The 18,406-nt window shown below is 47.3% G+C and overlaps 1 protein-coding gene across 1 annotated transcript in view; it reads right to left on the bottom strand.

Moving 5' to 3' along the window:
• Window positions 1-796: 796 nt before the first annotated feature.
• The window catches only part of LOC144762717 (uncharacterized), a 924,777-nt gene continuing 907,167 nt past the window's right edge, over window positions 797-18,406 (bottom strand). Inside the window, exon 14 of the mRNA XM_078647968.1 lies at window positions 797-945. Coding sequence (XP_078504094.1) covers window positions 797-945 — 149 coding nt within the window. The remainder of the gene's footprint in view (window positions 946-18,406) is intronic.

Genomic DNA, 18,406 nt, shown 5'->3' with positions numbered 1-18,406 from the left:
TCTCAAATTTGAACTCTTTACGAGTTCGGACTAAAACCCCTTTCGTCCCATACTTGGAATAGGGATTCTTTCCTTTATGAAACACGCTTGATGCTCTATTACAAAATGATTTTGTTCTAACTATACTTTATTATCAACTCTGTTATTTGACTGAGGTCTTGAAGTAATCAAATAAAGAATAGGAGATTTTACTAAACCTTAAATGAAAATAAAACCATTACAACTCTCATTATTGACTACCTTAGAAATAAGATTGTGATCATAATGTCTGTGATGACTAGCTCCTGATTCTCAAAAACGATGGTTAAGATCTGTGGCACATGCTCTTAGGGGTGGAGGAAAGAAGAAACTCCATCTGGAAAATTAAAGGAGTGAGTTTCAGCCCCGTCTGTGAGACAATAAGCCATATTATTTAAATTGATTCTCACTCCAGCACCAGTTGAAATTTAGTTTGGTTTTTCAACTGCAGTTAAGAGGGAATTGAGCCAAATTGACAGTTTTGGTTTTGAGAGAGGTGGAACTTTCAGCCTCTCCCTGTGGTAATGTTTCTGGTACTTTGTTAGTAGGTCACATTGGTCTCTGGAGAAATTCTGTCAGACTCTAGTTTGGCAGCTATGGAGCATCTACCAAAAACAGGTGCATGCCATGTCCGCATTATTTATAGCCGAGATTACAGTCTAAATAAGCTGGTGGAACATTCTTCAATTTTTGGCGAATGTCCCACATCCACCAACCTCGAAATAACCCCTCTTTCTTTTATTGTAATACAGCTTTCATTTTAGACTCAAATAGTATTTCAACAACAGGAATAGTATTCATCATACCTACTCCGGAGGCTTGCCATCACTTGATGTCCAGATGCGAGCTGTTGCACCACACTTTGCAAGACATCTGTCTTGCCTTCTACAATCAAAGGGACTGTATTTGCCCAAAACGCACTGTATTCTAAGAAAAAAATAAAGACTGTGTAGATAAATACAATTTAATAACGAACACCGTGCAATATACAAAGATAAATCATACAGTTTTAACATTACATGTCTAGTCTGCCTATAATTGCACTTAGAATAGCCACATAATGAATCCGGTAAAACGTCAAAGGTTTCAGTTTGTTTCACACCAGCCTCGGCGAGGTTCCGTTGTAACACTGTGAAAAAAGGCACTTCTTTTGAAAAATACACGCATGAGTTTAGTCACGTTTCCAATGCGACTGTAGTGTTGTCAACTGTGGGGCGTACCACAGTGGCACACGCCCCCTCCAAATGTTTGACCTGTGATTACCCCTCTAGCGTGAGGGGACAGTTGGTTGAGGCCAACGTGTACGTAGAGAGCGTGAGTAGCCAATAAAAGCCCAGGGCTCTGGGTGTGGTTAAGTTAGTTACTGGCCACCAAAGCAACTACACGTGTCTTGTGCCATCTATCCTGTAGGCCTACACTGAGACACTACACTGGCGACGAGGGGGTACTTCGACCCCCCCTGCGTGCCCGCTCCGCCACCGAGTGCACCTGCGCACCGGCGGCGCACCCCGGCACCCCCGGTGCCGCCGACGGCCTGCTGTGGCTCACCTCGGCACCTCAGTGCAGTGAACTCCGTCCGCTGCTCCTCCCCGTGCACCCGGAGCGTTTCTGCCCAGCTGCGCCAGCCGCCGAGGATCCTCCGCCGCCTGGAACGTCACCGCCAGGTACCCGCTGTGTGCCTGCCCGCCTGCCTGCTTGTTGCTGCCCTGAGGCCTCGTCGCTACTTCCAGGCCCGGCCCGACGTCTCTCCGTGTGGCCCGCGCATGCGCAGTGCGCGCCTGCTTTCCCGGCCTGCAATTCCTCACGCATTTTGCGTGTCACCGGCCCTGCCAAACCTCACGCATCTCGCGGAAATGGGCCCTGGAGTCCCTCTGACTGCTGGAACTTCATCTGCTGTGCCTGGCTCCTGTCTGCCTGCTGCTGGGGCCTGCTCTGCTTCTCCAACATGGCCAACATTCCGCCTCTGGAGCCGTTCACGGTCGACGGTAGCCCCCCTTCCCAGGCGACCCGGTGGAAGAAGTGGGTGGAGCGACTGGAGGTCTACTTTGTCGCGGCGAACGTCGGGGTTACACGCCAACGAGCCATGCTGCTGCACCTAGGGGGAGAGGCAATTCACGACATCTCAAAGGACATTACGGAAGGCGCCCCGCCCCACACATACAAAACCCTGCGGGATGCCATCACCAAATACTTTGAGCCGTTCACCAGCGCGGACTACGAGCGTTTCCTGCTCCGCCAAGCACGGCAGCTCCCGGAGGAATCCGTAGATGTATTCTACGCTCGGCTCAAGAAGCTGGCCAGCACCTGCACCCTACCCGATGCGGAGGATGAAATTCGCGCCCAATTTATTCAAGGTTGCGCCTCCCTGAAACTGCGGTAGAGAGTGCTGGAAACAGACGCCATGTCGATGTGCGACATCCTGGCCCTAGGGCGGTCTAAAGAACTTTTTAAGGCCCGTGCTGCCCATATGGAACCAAAACTAGCTGCAACGGTCAAGACGGAGCCAGTGTGTGCCATCCAATCACGACCTGCTGACGACCGGATGAGGCCCCCCAGACAAGGACGCCCGAAACCAGCCCAATCCGCGAAGAATACAGCGTGCATGTGGTGCGGAGGTGCGACCCCTCACAAAGGCACCTGCCCAGCCCACGGCAAGATCTGCAGTGCGTGCGGCAAGGCCAACCCCTTTGCAAGCGTCTGTCTGTCATCGCAGAAGAAGAAACAAGGTGCCCCACCTAGGAGGGTGCGACAGATGGCTCCGTTGTCGAACACGCCAACGAGCAGCGACATGGACGACGATGAGGAAGATGCTGCATCCGTCCACGTGGTGTGCATGCTCAACACTCTAGCGGCCGTGTCATCAGCCGAACCGATGTGCACCGTCCAAGTTCATAGCCAGACCGTCAGGGCCCTCATCGACACAGGCGCGACGATAAACCTCATGGCCACCAGCGTCTACCAGAGCCTTGAAAATGCTCTACCACTCCACCCCACGAGAGTGCAGGTGTTCGCCTACGGAACCCGGCGGCCCCTGCGCCTGTGCGGAGTATTCCGGACTACCGTGTCCCACGACTCAACGTAGCTGCAGGCAAAAATCTATGTCTCCAGAGAAGGATCAGGTTTCCTCCTCGGTTGCAAAACGGCACAAGAGCTCGGACTTATACACTTTGCCCTGACAGTACAAGCCCAGGGTTTAGACTATCTGGTTTCAGAACATGCCTCGCTGTTCGAGGGCATCGGATGTTTAAGAGGACCCCCCGTCCAACTCCACATTGACCAGTCAGTAGCTCCAGTAGCCCTCCGACACAGGCGGATTGCTTTTCACCTCCGGCCCAAGGTCGAAGCCGAATTGAGGATGCTTGAACGAGCCGGCATCATTGAACGTGTGACTGGACCCACACCATGGGTATCCCCCATTGTGGTTGCCAAAAAACCAAAGCAACCCGAGGCCGTGAGGATATGTGTGGACATGCGCCTCCCCAACCTGGCAATCAAGAGGGAGCGTCAACTGACGCCGACCATCGACGACATCATTGGGGAGCTCGCAGGGTCCAAGTGGTTCTCCAAGATGGACTTGAGGTCGGGGTACCATCAGATTCCCCTCCATCCTGACTCCCGTCCAATCACAACCTTCTCCACCCACGCAGGCCTGTGGAGGTACACTAGGCTTAACTTTGGCATCTCGAGTGCGGCCGAAGTGTTCCAAAACATCATTCACAATGTCTTACAAGGCCTGGACGGAGTGCTCAACGTGAGCGACGACATTCTGGTACACGCCCCGACACTAGAGGAACACATCAGGCGCCTCCAAGCAGTATTCAACCGACTAAGAGAGCGAGGCCTGACTCTTCATAGAGACAAATGTGAGTTCCTCCGCAGAGACATCAGTTTCTTTGGGTACAAGTTCTCCGACCAAGGAGTAGGGCCCGACCCAGAGAAAGTTAAAGACATACACGACGCGCCAGCCCCCACCTCTGTCACGGCTGTCCGTAGTTTCCTAGGCATGGTAACATACTGCGGGCGGTTCATCAAGGATCTGTCCGACCTGACAGGGCCTCTCCGCGACCTCACGAAGTCAACTGCTACCTGGACGTGGGGCCCGGAACAACAAGAATCGTTTATGAAGACGAAGGCAGCCCTGTCAGCAGACACCACTCTTGCCTATTTCGACCCGCGACACGATTCATAGCTGCTGGTGGATGCCAGCCCCACGGGCCTGGGGGCCGTCCTGTCACAACAACAAGCATGTGGGGAGTGGGCCCAGTGGCATACGCCAGCCGTACACTGACGCCCACCGAGCAACGCTATTCACAGATCGAAAGGGAAGCCATTGCCATCCTATGGGGGTGCCGCCACTTCCACATATACCTCTACGGACATCCCTTCTCAGTCATTACCGATCATAAGCCCCTCATACCGCTATTCCAAGGCTCGTCCTCCCGTCCACCTCCGAGAATCGAGAAATGGGTGTTGCAGTTACAAGAATTCCAGTTCACCGTGGAATACCGGCCCGGCACAAGGAACCCAGCGGACTATCTCTCGAGGCATGCCCGGCCAGTCACCGAGGCGGAAGCAGCCGAAGCAGCGGCCACAGAAGAATACGTCCGGCTGATCGTCGAAAGGTCACGACCACGGCCAATGTCCCAGGAGGAAGTAGCGAACGCCACCAAGAATGATGACTGCATCCAAATGGCAATCCGCGCCCTGGAGCTGGAAGATTGGAAAGCGCTACAAAGCCCCGCATCCTTCCGCACGCCAGAAGCCCAAGCGGCCCTGAAAGCCCTGTACCAGGTCAGGCATGAACTATCTATCGCAGCCGAAGGATGTCTCCTGAGAGGCCCTCGCCTGGTATTGCCCAACAGCCTTACCCACCGAGCGGCGTTGTTGGCCCACGGGTCACATCAAGGGATCGTCAAGTCGTAGAGCAGACTCCGGAGCAAATTGTGGTTCCCAGGACTCGACAAAGCGGTCGAGGAAGTGGTCCAAAGCTGCCCAGTATGCCTAGCGACGAGCCTACCAAACCCTCCTGCGCCCGTGATAACCGAAGAAGGGCCAACGTCCCCGTGGACACGAGTAAGCGCAGACTTCGGCAGTCTCCCCGGGGGCAAGTATATGCTTGTGGTAGTAGACGATTTCTCTCGCTATCCCGAAGTAGAACTTGTCACGTCAACAGCGGCCTCGGAGGTAATCCCGAAGTTCGAGAAAATCATCGCTACCCATGGGCTCATGGAAGAAGTCCGCACTGACAATGGTCCCCCCTTCAACGGCAATGAGTTCACAGAGTATCTGCAGAGCCACAGCATCAAACACAGACGAATCACCCCAAGGTGGCCTCAAGCCAATGGTGAGGTCGAAAGGTTGATGAGAACTTTGAATAAGACAATCCAAATTGCCATAGCCGACGGACACTGCCTGGAGTTGGCCATTTATCAATTCCTCCGAGAGTATCGCCTGACCCCACACTGCACCACCGGAGTATCTCCAAGCCGACTCTCTTTCAACCGGGCCATAGCTGACACCATTCCACACCACCCATCGTGGGAGCTAGCCCCGGTCCCCACAAACAGGTCTCCCGAACAGCGCACCAAGAACAACCAGAAGGCATCCCAAAGACGGAGGGCAGCAGATAGCCTGATTCAAGTTGGAGACATGGTTCTAGTAAAAGACCGCCACCCTGGCGGGAAGTTCCGTCTGCCCTTTGAACTTGATCCCTGGAGAGTAACGGAGGTGAACGGAACGATGGTCACTGCCGTCAAAAATGGAGAGACTGTGACAAGGAACATTTCATTTTTCGGAGTCGGACAACTGGCACCTGACCCCCCAGTACCGGTCGTCGGAGTCAACAGACACAGACACTCTAGCGAGTCAAACCCGTGACCTCACCCTGAGAGAGGAAGAGCCAGAGAGACCAACTGAAGAACCCAATGTCAACGAGAGAGAGACAGAAGACCAGCCCCGGGTTGCGGCGGAAGGGCGAAGCCAAACAAGATACAGTCTACGCCCGTGGCCATAATCTTCCCAGAGGTACCGGGACTTCGTGGCCCAGTGTTGGCGTTGATCTGATCAAGATTGCTGACCCCGCCGAGAATAAAGTAAGACTGTTCTGTGTTTGTAACCCAGTCATTTTTCCTCAGGGCCTGTGTCAGAGACTTTTGGCGAACTTTGTTACATATAGTCTGCAAGGCTCCTCGCAGTGTCCCATATGACTGCAAGAGACTTTTGTGCACTGTTGTATCCCAGTTTTGTTTTATCCCTAGGTAAAGGAGGAATGTAGTGTAGTCAACTGTGGGGCGTACCACAGTGGCACACGCCCCCTCCAAATGTTTGACCTGTGATTACCCCTCTAGCGTGAGGGGACAGTTGGTTGAGGCCAACGTGTACGTAGAGAGCGTGAGTAGCCAATAAAAGCCCAGGGCTCTGGGCGTGGTTAAGTTAGTTACTGGCCACCAAAGCAACTACACGTGTCTTGTGCCATCTATCCTGTAGGCCTACACTGAGACACTACAGCGACCACTGCGCACCAAATGGGCGCTGCTCTCACAAACAAACATATCTTTTTATTGTGCTATTTAAGTCCAACATTCAGCACTTCATATTTACATTTTTTAGCAAAAAATGGCATATCTCACTAGGGTTTTGTGCTTTTTTTTTAAATAAATGTTTTTATTGGTATTTACAGGATACATGTAACAGATATAACAGACAGGACGTTCTTGTCCTCTTGCCCATTGACTTCTTGTGAGATCTGTGGTGTGGCTAAAGAGGCGAATGTGAGCTTAAAGTTGCTGCCTAATGTGTCGTTGGTGAAGGCTAAAATCCGTGTCCAGAAGTTTTTGACTTTAGTGCAGTTGAGGATGATATGTTCTAGGTCTCCCTTTTCGAGGTCGCAGTTCCAGCATCTATCATATTTAGAAAATAGAAAGATGTTGGTAGCGCCAACAGAGGTGACCTTTCCATCCCCAAAGGTTATACATGAGACTAGTCGTCAAGTCTGAAAGCAAACGAAAAATCCCCAGCATACCACAGGGGTACAGAGACTGCTCAGAATAGGAGGGAGGTTCAGGCTTTTCGGACGGACGGGGGCCCCGGCAGTCTCAGGCAAGGCTTTGTCAAGGTTAGGGCTGCTCCCTCAGGTATGCCCAATCCTGCCTTAATCAGTTCACGCTGCAGTACTGTAGAAAAGCATGTCAGACCAGGGAGCACGCTCTGATAACATATTGCTTTCGAAAGTAGTCAAAGAGCATGCTGTAGAATGCAGGAAAGGCGGCTACGTTCTATATTCCCTTTTCAGTGAACTTCATAGATTTTTGGTGCACCTCCAGAAACGAATTACACAGAGCTACTCCTACATCCCATAGGCCCTTTGAGGTGCCGTCAAGCAGTAGGAGCACCAAAAATTGTTTCACAGAAGCATGTAACTGTATAGTAAGCAAGACAGACGCAACCAGTGCTTAATTTGAGTCGGTGGCACTTAATCGTCAACACCAGCACTTATGCCAGCTGCCACATGGTGGCACTATTAATGTAAATTAAATATGAGCAGATCAAAAGTTGTTTATTAATTCAATATATATTAAAACTGGCAGATGCCTGCTATCCAAGCCATTCTTGTAGCATTGGGGGTCTCAAATAGTCTCAATTGTCACACTTGTAGCAGTGTGATGTTTGTGTGGGCTGGTCCTGTCACTCACTGGCAGCGCTTGTACCGGCAATGGGTGCAAGGTGCAGTGGACTCCTGACGAGGCCCTTGGCATTTTTTTTTTTTTACTAATTAAGCACTGGATGCACCCCATTCTGCCCATGAAGCTATCCCTCCTCTGATGTAAGTGAAGATGACTGGAATGCAAAAAAGCATTGTCAAAGCCAGCAAGTCACAGCATTCCCAATGCTATGCGGCATGAAAAAAGATAGTTAGAAAAAGCTTTTGATGCGGATGGAAAAATCAAAAAGCATCCACACAATTTTATATGGGCATGGGCATGCATGCGTGGAGCGCACACCAACAAAATGAAGTGGCTGCTGTTTTTTTTTAGTTACTGATTTGAGTTTGATCAGGATCTTAAAAGAAAAAGAAAATGTTTTTTATGAAAAAAAAGTGGTTGGGGGAGGAAGAATTAGGGGCGGAAGGGAGCTGGGTGTCCTGAAGTAACATGGCGGAGGGTGGCCTGTGGCACCATGGGGGCTCAAGTAGGAGGCGGAAGCAAAACTGGGGATTCGGGTGGATGATGAACAACATGAGGGATCCATTTTGGGGAAGCAAAATGGAGGGCCAAGGGTGGAGGAAGCAACACAGAGGGCACAGGTGAGGGGGAAAGGAGGAAGGGAGAGAGCAAAGTAAAGTGCTAAGGGATAGCAAAAGGGATGAAAGAGGGAGAAGCACACGGTCAAGAAAGGAACGCATGTTCTCTAATGTCATTTCCAACAGTAAAAAATTAAAAATTCCTCTAGCAGCCCTTTCCTTAGACGCGGAAAAGGCGTTTGACCGCATTAATTGGAAATTCCTGTTTCATACCTTACAATGGTTTGGATTTGGTCCATCTTTCATATCAATGGTCAAACTCCTTTACTCCTCACCACGTGCTAGTATTTTTGTTAACAATCAATTTTCAATTTTTTTTTCCCTATCAAGAGGTACTAGACAAGGATGCCCCTTATCCCCCTTATTATTTATTTTGTGCCTCGAACCTTTCCTAGAACGAATTCGTTCTAATCCTAAGATCTCTGGGTTTAAAGTGTCCTCCAATGTGATCAAATTGTCGGCTTATGCAGATGATGTATTAGTTTATATGTCAAACCCGGAATCCTCTCTTCCCCCTTTTTTGGAGGAGGTTCGTTTGTATTCCGCTATATCGGGTTATAAATTGAACCTGTCCAAAACTGAAGTGTTACCCCTCAATGCGTTATGTTATCAATACATGTTTAATAATACTGACTTTGCGTGGTGTCCCACCAAAATTAAATACCTAGGTATTTGGTTTGCGCCTTCCTTGAAAGAAACCCTCAAAATTACATTTGCTTCTCTTATACAGAAACTCCAATCCCTTCTACAAAGTTGGTCTCCCCTATTTCTCTCATGGTGGGGTCGTTTAGACACGATTAAAATGATGATTGCTCCTCATGTCTTATATACTGTTTCTATGCTTCCAGTTAAAATTCCCCTTTCCTATTTCACCCGTATAAATTCCCTTTGCTCCAAATTCTTATGGAATAATAAACATCCTCGTATAGCCCTGCTTAAGCTGATGCGCCCCAAATCGGAAGGTGGAATCCGTTTTCCCAACTTTAAGACTTATCATTTAGCCTTCCTGATTAGACAAGCCTTTTCGTTGGCTTATAACTTTCAAGACACCCCTGTACCTGCCTGGGTTCTTCTCGAGCGCTCTCCCCTGCAGGATTATTCCTTCCAGCATACTATTTTTATGTCAAATTGTTCTTTTCTAACTAAATTCCCTATTTTAAAGTACTCCCAAACTGTATTGTCCAATGTATTTTCCTCTTCCCTTTCCCCTTTGCAATGCTTTTTAGCATATGTTGTATGGTATAACAAATTCCTTCGTTACAAAGGTAAATCATTTTACTTCAAACACTGGAAGGAGAAGAATATTCTGTTTGTATATCAGTTTTTTGTTGATGGCTCTCTCATTCCCTTTTTGGAAGTGCAAAATCTATTTGACTTGCCCTCTTCTTCTGTTAATAAATACAATATTATTACGTCTGCCATTCTATCTCATTTATCCTCCCTTTCACCTCCAGCTACCTTTCCCTCTTTTATCCCTACCTCCCCTCTCTATCCTTTATTCTCCAGCCATCAACCCAAAGCTGCACATGTGTATACAATTTTGACCTCGAATATTAGCGATCGTCCCAAATCTTCTGTTGAGATTGCATGGGAAAAGGACCTAGATACTATTTTCCCTGTTTTGTTGTGGGATCGTATCTGGTCTAAACTGTTCAAGACATCTATTGCTGCTCGCATTACTCAATCCTTGTTTTTTATTTATCATAGAGTCGTCATCACTCCTATTACTGTTCATAAGTTTTCCCAAACTTCATCTACCCTTTGTTGGTCATGTTCTAAAGAGACTGGAACACTTAAACACTTATTATATGAATGTCCCTTTGTTTCCTCTTTTTGGAAGGAAGTTTGGAAGACTTGTATGCATATATTCTCTTGTTCCGCTCCGTTAACCTTACAGAATGTTTTGTTAGGTTCTTTATCCGATGATGTTGATATTATAAGCTCTTCTGCCAGACTGTTAGACCTGTTCATCTCTATTGCATTCAAAGTCATTCTCTCGTGTTGGAAAGATAACTCTAAGATTACTGTTCTTACTTGGTGGAATTTTATATGTGATGAACACAGGATCTCTATTGCTGCCTCTTCTTCTACTCCCCTAAAAATTAAATCTGATCTTCTTTGGCTTCCTTTCACATCCTATCTTTCCTCTAATTCTCCCTCTTGAATGCTTCCTACTTATTCCCACATACATTTTTCTCCTTTTTCTTTTTCTTTTTCTCTTCCTCTTTCTTCTCTTCTTTTCTCTTTCCTCTCTTCTTTCTTTCTTGTTCTCTTTTTGCTTTTTTACCTTTTACCCATTCCCTTTTCTCCTCTTCATTTTTATCCTTCTCATCACCCTAATTCGTTTTTACTGCATATGTTATGTACTCCTTATTTGCATGTTTCTTTTACATATCTTCTGTACACGCATAACATATGTACTATTGTTATCTTTTAAAACTCAATAAAAATTTCTTAAACCGAAAAAGAAAGGAACGCATGGGTAGTGGTGGAGTAGCATACAGGCAAAAGAAAGAAACACCAGAACATTACAGGTGAGAGAAGTACATGAGGGAGACAGCTGGAAAACACAAGCACTCTTATGGAGTCTTTAAACAAAAAGAAAAAATGAGCACCTGAAAAGTAAGTAGAGGAAGGGCACACGTAAGGAGTCGATGCTCCATTGGAAAACAAATACAAGAAGAGAATGGTAAGCAAAACACAACTATTGGTAAGCAAAAGGCGGGCTCTTAGCCCATTATAAACAAACATTAGATCTCGCAACAGACAACGCTTGTGCTGTCTAGTAGACAAGACCTCAAAAAGTATATTATGAATGCCTGGAGATCTGTTATTGTAGTTTACTTAACCCCTTAACTGCTGGGCTAATTCCCCCGCTGTGCTGGGGGGATGGAAGGGGGGGCGCGCGCAGCGATCCTGTGCTCATGACAAGGTCAGCTAGTCATGAGCCATGGTGGCCGTCTGTTCATGACGAGCTGAGCTCGTCATGACCACGCCCATTCCAATGGAACGCCCAGCACAGCAGGGGAATTATCCCAGCGTGGGCGCGGCGCAACGGTCATGATGAGCTGAGCTCGTCATGAGCACACAACCACCGTGGGACGAGCTGAGCTTGTCATGAGCATTGGAGGGGTTAAATGAACAAATTAATTTTCACAAAATTAAGTAAACATACATTCTACTCTAAAAAACGTTTTTGACCATAAAGTGCAATGAACAGGAATAACACTTTTGTGATGTCCTCCTCTTTAAGAAACGTGGTTACCGGTTGGGGGGTGAAAGCCACAATCCTTGTCAGGATGAAGTCATAAGTAAACCTCAAATTAACCTGTGTTCAGCCCTCTTGTAGCTTGGCACAGAGCAGGTGGGTTTAACTTAGAAGCAGTGTGTAAAGTATTTATGCAGCACTTCAAACCGTAATAAAGTGAAAACACAACACATGAAAAATCCCACACCAATTAAGAAAAATAAAGTACATTGTAATAAATAAAATAAGATAAGACGACGAAAATCCAATTGACAGAGACAGATATGCAATTTTAAAGATTTAAGTGAAAATAGAACTAAAAAGCACAGAGCACCAACTGTGCTTATCTGGTCGCGTTGCACCAGTACAAGTTCAGGCTGCCTGCAATGTAACGCAGGCCAGCTACAGGGACATGACCTTAAATTACGTTTGCGAACAGATGCGGAATCCCATATCGAAGATGCATTGCGCAGCAGAGACGATGTGTCTTGCAGCAGCGGTTCTGGGGAGCTGTGAAGTGTGAGGTAATGTCCTTGCATGGAGATACTGTGCACAGTGGCAGTACTGATGTGTTGCGTTAGGCGAGGCGGTGTCCATGTGTAGAGATGCATCAGTCTGATGGGCTGCATTGTGAAGTCCTTGGAATGGGGAAGTCTGCGCAGCACAGGCGATGCATCAGTTTGAGGGTGATACATTGAACAGCAAATGTGATGTGCCAATTTGAGAGAGATGTGCCACACTACGGAGAAGATGGATCAGTTCTACTGGAAACACAAATGAGCTGACAACACCTTCAGGCCCACTTCCAAGTGTCCAGGAATGGAGTGGCACCACGTGAGAAGGACTGGGGTGCCACGACTTGAAAAGGCAGGCCTCATAGATGGCAGATTCTAGGTGATGGGTTCAAGGTTGTTGGCTGCCTGTTATATGTCTGAAGATTCTGATTAGGAGGCCAGCCACTAGCCCATGGCGTCACTCTAGGGTCCTGGATTTAGAAATGCAGGTCCAGTCCTTCTCACCCAGGCAAGCGGACAGCAGGGCAGCAGGTCAGCATAGCAGGGCAATAGTCATTCGGAGCAGCAGTCCAGCAGAGTAGCAGTCCTTTCAGTAGCACAGCAGTCCTTCTTACTGCCAGCTTGTCTGGGGGTAACAAAAGGCCAGTGTCAAACCCTTTGTGACAGTTCTGAGGCATGAACTTTGTGATGAGTAAGTGTGGTAGGTGACATCTCCTCCCCCTCTTTATCTCAGAGGGACCTGTCCTGCCAACACCTATCTTCCCTTCATCTCATTGTATGAGAGCGATACATAAAGGTCAACTTACAGCTATCCCTCGTCATGTGACTCAGGAGCAAGCTGCAGGCACCAAATGGTTAGGACAAGAAAAAGCCAACTTTCTAAGAGTGTCATTTTCAGGATTGTGATTAAAGATCCGACTCTACCATTAAAGAGGGCTTTTAATTACAATTCTTTAGACATTGGGTAATAATGTAACCCAATGTTACCCAATGGCGCGAGCTAGGCCTCACAGAAGTGAAAAACTATTTTAAGAGTTTTTCACTATCAGGACATGTAAAACCTTAAAATTATATGTCCAACTTTTTTAACACACTGCACCCTGCCATATGGGCTGTCCAGGGCTATCTTAGTAGTGACTTATAAGTATTAAAACAAAGGTTTGGGGTCTGAAAAGGTTTTTTTTTTTGCCATTGTACAGACAGGTTGTAACGGCAGGCCTGAGGCATGTTTAAAGGACTACTTAATTGTGTGGCACAATCAGATTTGCCAGTCCACTAGTACCATTTAATTGACAGGACCTGGGTACATGCAGTACCACTCTACTAGGGATGTACAAGTAGGCCAATTGGGTGTAAGCCAATCTATCATGTTTTAAGGAGGGAGCAAAAGCACTTTAGCACATGGTAGCAGTGGTAACGTGCTTAGAGTCCTAAAAAACAACAAAAACGGGTGCAAGAAACAGAAGTGTGAAAGCAAAAACTGTGGGGATGATCCTGCAGAAAGGGTCAAGTCCAACATCCTCCTTTCCAGTTGCTATACAGGTGGTTGGCACAGTATGGGAGAGCTGGGACATAAACATGGTATTGCATTGGAATTGCATTTATGTACCACTCACTAGGAGTTTACTGCTCATTGTCTTAGCTAAAGGTGATGAGTCAGTGTAGAGAAGGCAACCTGAGCTCAGGTCCGTTTCAAAGTGTCTTGTGCTAGTCTTTTTGAGGTGACTTTATATAGAGTTCACAACCCTGATATTGGGTTCAATATAGCTGAGCATGGATTGTCTGATACTCAAAATTATGGGGTTGAAGATAGTACTGGACATCACACTTGCAGTAGAGAGATACGACAAATCCTGGCCTTTGGATAATAGTATTAGAAGGAAAGTATGTTCTCACAATAACATTTCAACAGGTGAAAATACGAAATGTGTTTTATTGGTTGTACGTGGAAGAAATGGTTTAGGAAATAAGCAATTTTAATAAACATCGCTCAAGTAGTCATGACTGATCCTCAGGACTAAATTGGAGCTGAGAAGCCCCGCCTCCCTATCAGTATGTTGACTGGTGAGACTTAAAACACTATTGTAACATTAGTCCCCTCACCCTGGGTTACCAGGATGAATAGTTGTGAAAATGGCGGGTATATTAATCGAATACCTGCTAACACTGTTAAGCGCCACCACCTCCCACCCTCTTATCTTAACCCTTTAGCGGGTCTACCTTTGCCCATGCATTCTTTACGATAAATAGCAGAGCCTGAGTGCACCAGAACACTATATGCTAGATGTCGCCGGTCTTGTTGCCTCACGCTTGCCCTTAGACAGCTAGCTTGAAATGAAAAATCACCTGCTGCTAATGAAGGCTTAAACAACCCATAATCTCATTCCATTAGTTCCCTCTTTGCTCTGCAATTATATTGTTATGTATTCTAAGTAGATATTTGAAAGGAAATATATGTACTTCTGATATCACCTAATCAGTGTCTTTTTCTAATAATCTCTCTATTTAGATTTTATGATACCCGCATAAACAATAAGATGTCTTAGAGGCATGCAGTGCGCATAGTGAGTCCAAGACATTGAGTTTAACGTTTATTGTTTTTGTAGGGTAAGTCAAAAATACAGATTGATACTGATGTTCTATTGAGGTGCCAAATGCCTAGCCACCAAAAAGGCTTGGACTCGTGCTGAGCATATGGGTGAGCAAGTGGCCGGTCTAAAATGTATGAAAGTTTTCTTAAGGTGACAAATGCTTAGTTAACTATATGGACGGAGTAGTTCACATTGTGGTGGCAGGGCCTGTTTCTAATGTGTACTGTTAGTGTCAGGTCAAATGTGGGTACCGAATTTCTTGTTGAACAGAGGTAGAATAGCCTGTTTCATTGCTAATGTTTAGGTATATCCGTGCCACATTGGATGTATGGGGTATTTTCTGTCTTATCTATTTCCATAGGTGACGGACTGTCCAGCAGAAGTACAGCAATAGGGAAAAATGCATGTTTCACACATAAATGTACTTGTGTGCCCCCATAGTAATAATTTTAATTTGACAACAGACACTGAAGAAATCTTAACATTTTATTATAGGAACTCAGTAGAGCATACAACACATGACAATCAAACATGTAACCTTCTCCAGGAGGACAATATAACCAATGGGCGATTATTAATCTTGATTATTCTCTTACCTTCCCGTACAGTATAAACCCAGAAAGGACAGCTGGGTTATTGGGAGGGAGGCAGTAAGAAAACCCAAAACCTGATTCAGAACATGAGTCATATCTCAGACTTAAAACTATTGTTTAACAGGCCAAAAGAAATAGTTAAAAAATAATATGCCAAGGCTAAAGCTGGGGTGCCCAATCATGCCCAGCTCAATCAAGGTTATAATAAACAGTAGGGGTATTCTCAATATGCATTCTCTAATGTTGTCAGTAGATTCATTTTGACATGCTTCAAGAAAGGCTGTGTGACATCAGTCAGTGGAAATACGTGCCATCTGTCATCCCATGACACCTTGTGCTTTGCTGGGTGCTATAGAAGTATTAATTTTCAGTTGGAGCAGTTCTTTTTTTTGTAAACTGTAAATGGCTTCTTCTGCACTGTGTGGCCTGGCAATGTCAGGTTCAGATTCCCATTTAGGATTTCATGTCCCCTATTGATGGATTTGTGTAATGTCATCTCTCTCTTACTAGGGAAGCCCAGCTGCGCTACCACTGTAACCTTAAATTCAAATTACTTTCTTGGACCTCTTGTAGGCAGCCTATGAACCTTGTGAGCAAAAACCCTGAACTGCTTGCCTGACGGAGACATCAATTGATCATAAGTCTGGGATGCCTAAAAGGTGAGTAATTGAGGCTTTCATTGTGTGTCCCACACACTCTATCTGTGAGTCTATTTGGAGCAAGCAAGGAGTGTACAGGATTTAAACTCTAGGTGGTCCTTATCAGCAGATTCCACACCTGTAACAGGAATCTCCAAGCACAATATCTAATTCAGTGCGCATTGGACGTTACTTTGTGTTTGAAAATCCTTGTGTCCATGGATACAAAAGTGACATAAACTGAGGGAACTTTTCTCCATGTTTTCATTCTTGCTGGGTCATGTAATTTATGCAGGACTAGGAAATGTAAGTACCTCAGCTGTGGGATCCCACTAGGGTACCCTGGAGCCATCTCCTTCTCCTCGGATCTGAAATACAGTTTTGAGGTAAAGGAGATTTTCTTGCCCATGTCTCTTTTTAGCTTTTCCTTTGTCTTTTTAGAAGCCATCATAATAATCCACCCATTCTGGCTCTGCGTGTGTGCGGGGTTTCGGCGAGGGCGAGGTCGGTGGAGCGGAGGATTATCTTGGGTGCGCAAGGACACTCTTTCGTTGAGGTATTGGGGTTCGGTGTTTTGGCGGGATTTGTAGGCATGAGTGAGTAGCTTGAAGGTTACTCTCTTCCCGACGGGGAGCCAGTGGAGGTGTCGTAGGTGCCGGGTGATATGTTCATGTCGTGGGATGCCGAGGACCAGCCTGGCCCTGGTGTTCTGGATGGTCTGGAGTTTCCGGAGCAGGGATTTGTTGATTCCGGCATAGTGTGCGTTTCCGTAGTCTAGTCTGCTAGTTATGAGTGTGTGGGTGATGGTCTTTCTGAATTCGGCAGAGATTCACTTGAAGGTCTTGCGAAGGATGCGGAGGTTGTTGTAGCATGAGGAGAAGACAGCTTTGATCTGTTGGGTCATGGTGAGGGAGAAGTGGAGTATGATGCCGAGGTTGCGGATGTGGTCCGTGGGAGTAGAGGGGCTACCCAGGGCAGAGGGCCACCAGGTGTTGTCTCATGCTGAGGGGGTGGGTCCGAGGACGAGAACTTTTGAGTTGAGCTTCAGACACAGCTGCTGCTCATCCAGGAGGCAACCTCTTTAATTCCTTCCTGAAAGCGGAGTCTGGTAATGTTGGGTTGCTTTGGGAGAGAGAGGACGAGCTGGGTGTCATCGGCGTAGGATACTATGATGAGCCCATGTTGTCTGACGAGAGTAGCGAGGGGGGCCATGTAGATGTTGAAAAGCATGGGGCTGAGCGATGATCCTTTGGGTACTCTGCAGTTGATCTCTGTGGGTTCAGAGAGGAAAGATGGGAGTCTGATTCTTTGGGTTCGGCCGGTGAGGAAAGAGCGGATCCAGTCGAGGGCAGTTCCCTGTCTGCTGGCGTCGTGGGGTCTGGTGGTGAGAGTTCGGTGGGAGACAGCTGCAGAGAGGTCAAATAGGATGAGGGCAGCTGTGTGGGCCCAGTCAAGTAGAGTGCGTATGTTATCTGTGGCAGCGAGGAGGACGGTCTCGGTGCTGTGGTTGCTGCAGAGCCCGGATTGAGAAGAGTCAAGGTTGGAGCTGGCTTCGATGAAGCTCATGAGCTGGTTGTTGATGATCTCCTTGATGACTTTAGCCACAAAGGGGAGGAGAGAGATGGGTCTGTACTCTTGACTTCTGGGCGTTTCCAGTTGTTGGGGAATGTGCCTGATTCGAAGGTGGGGTTGAAGGTGCTTCGTAGCTCGGGAGCTATGGTGGCGGTGGCTCTGTGAAAGAGGTGTGGCGGGCGGATGTCCGTGGGGGCTCCTGAGTGACTGCACTTCATGGTTGTGGCGGTGTCTTTGGTGGTGACCGGGCTCCAGGCTGAGAAGGTAGGCTGGCTGGTGTTTCGGGGTGTGGGCATGGCTTCGGCGTCAGATGTCTGCTCACTGAAGTTATCGTAGAGAGACTTGATCTTGAGATGGAAGTAGGATCCACGTTTCTTGCAGAGGTCCTGGGAAGGTATGATGTCCGAGGCTTCGTTTGGGGGTTTGGTGAATTCCTGAATGATGGTGAAGAGTTCCTTCGAATTGCTGGAGTTGGCGAGGATTTTGTCCTGGATGAAAGTCTTTTTGGTGGATATGATGCGTTGGTGGTATCCTGTCATGGCATTCTTGTAGGTGGTCCGACCTTCTGTGGTTTTGGTGTTACTCCATACTTTCTCGGGACATCGGCAGGTGCGTCTGGATTCTCAGAGGTCGGTGGTGAACCAGGTGGCTTTCATGTGGTGCTGTCTGTCGGAGTTACAGAGGGAGGCGAGCTTGTCTGCGCAGTTGGTGGTCCATATGTGGAGTTCGTTGGCTGCAGAGTTGACGCTGGTTGTGGTGGGAGGTGGATCTTGGTTGAGGGTGTAGTTGAGGCGCTCCTCAGTGACTGTGCTCCAATTCCTTCATGGAGGGGGTGGTGTAGGTTTGTGAGCTGTGGTTTTTTCGAATGAGAAATGTACGCAGTGGTGGTCCATCCAGCAGAGCTCTGTAGTGTGGCTGAAGCTAATGTTGTTT

Source organism: Lissotriton helveticus, chromosome 1_1, assembly GCF_964261635.1.
Source record: "Lissotriton helveticus chromosome 1_1, aLisHel1.1, whole genome shotgun sequence".
Taxonomy (NCBI): Eukaryota; Metazoa; Chordata; class Amphibia; order Caudata; family Salamandridae; genus Lissotriton; species Lissotriton helveticus.
Note: the sequence above shows the minus strand (reverse complement) of the source record. Positions and strands in the feature narration are given on the sequence as shown.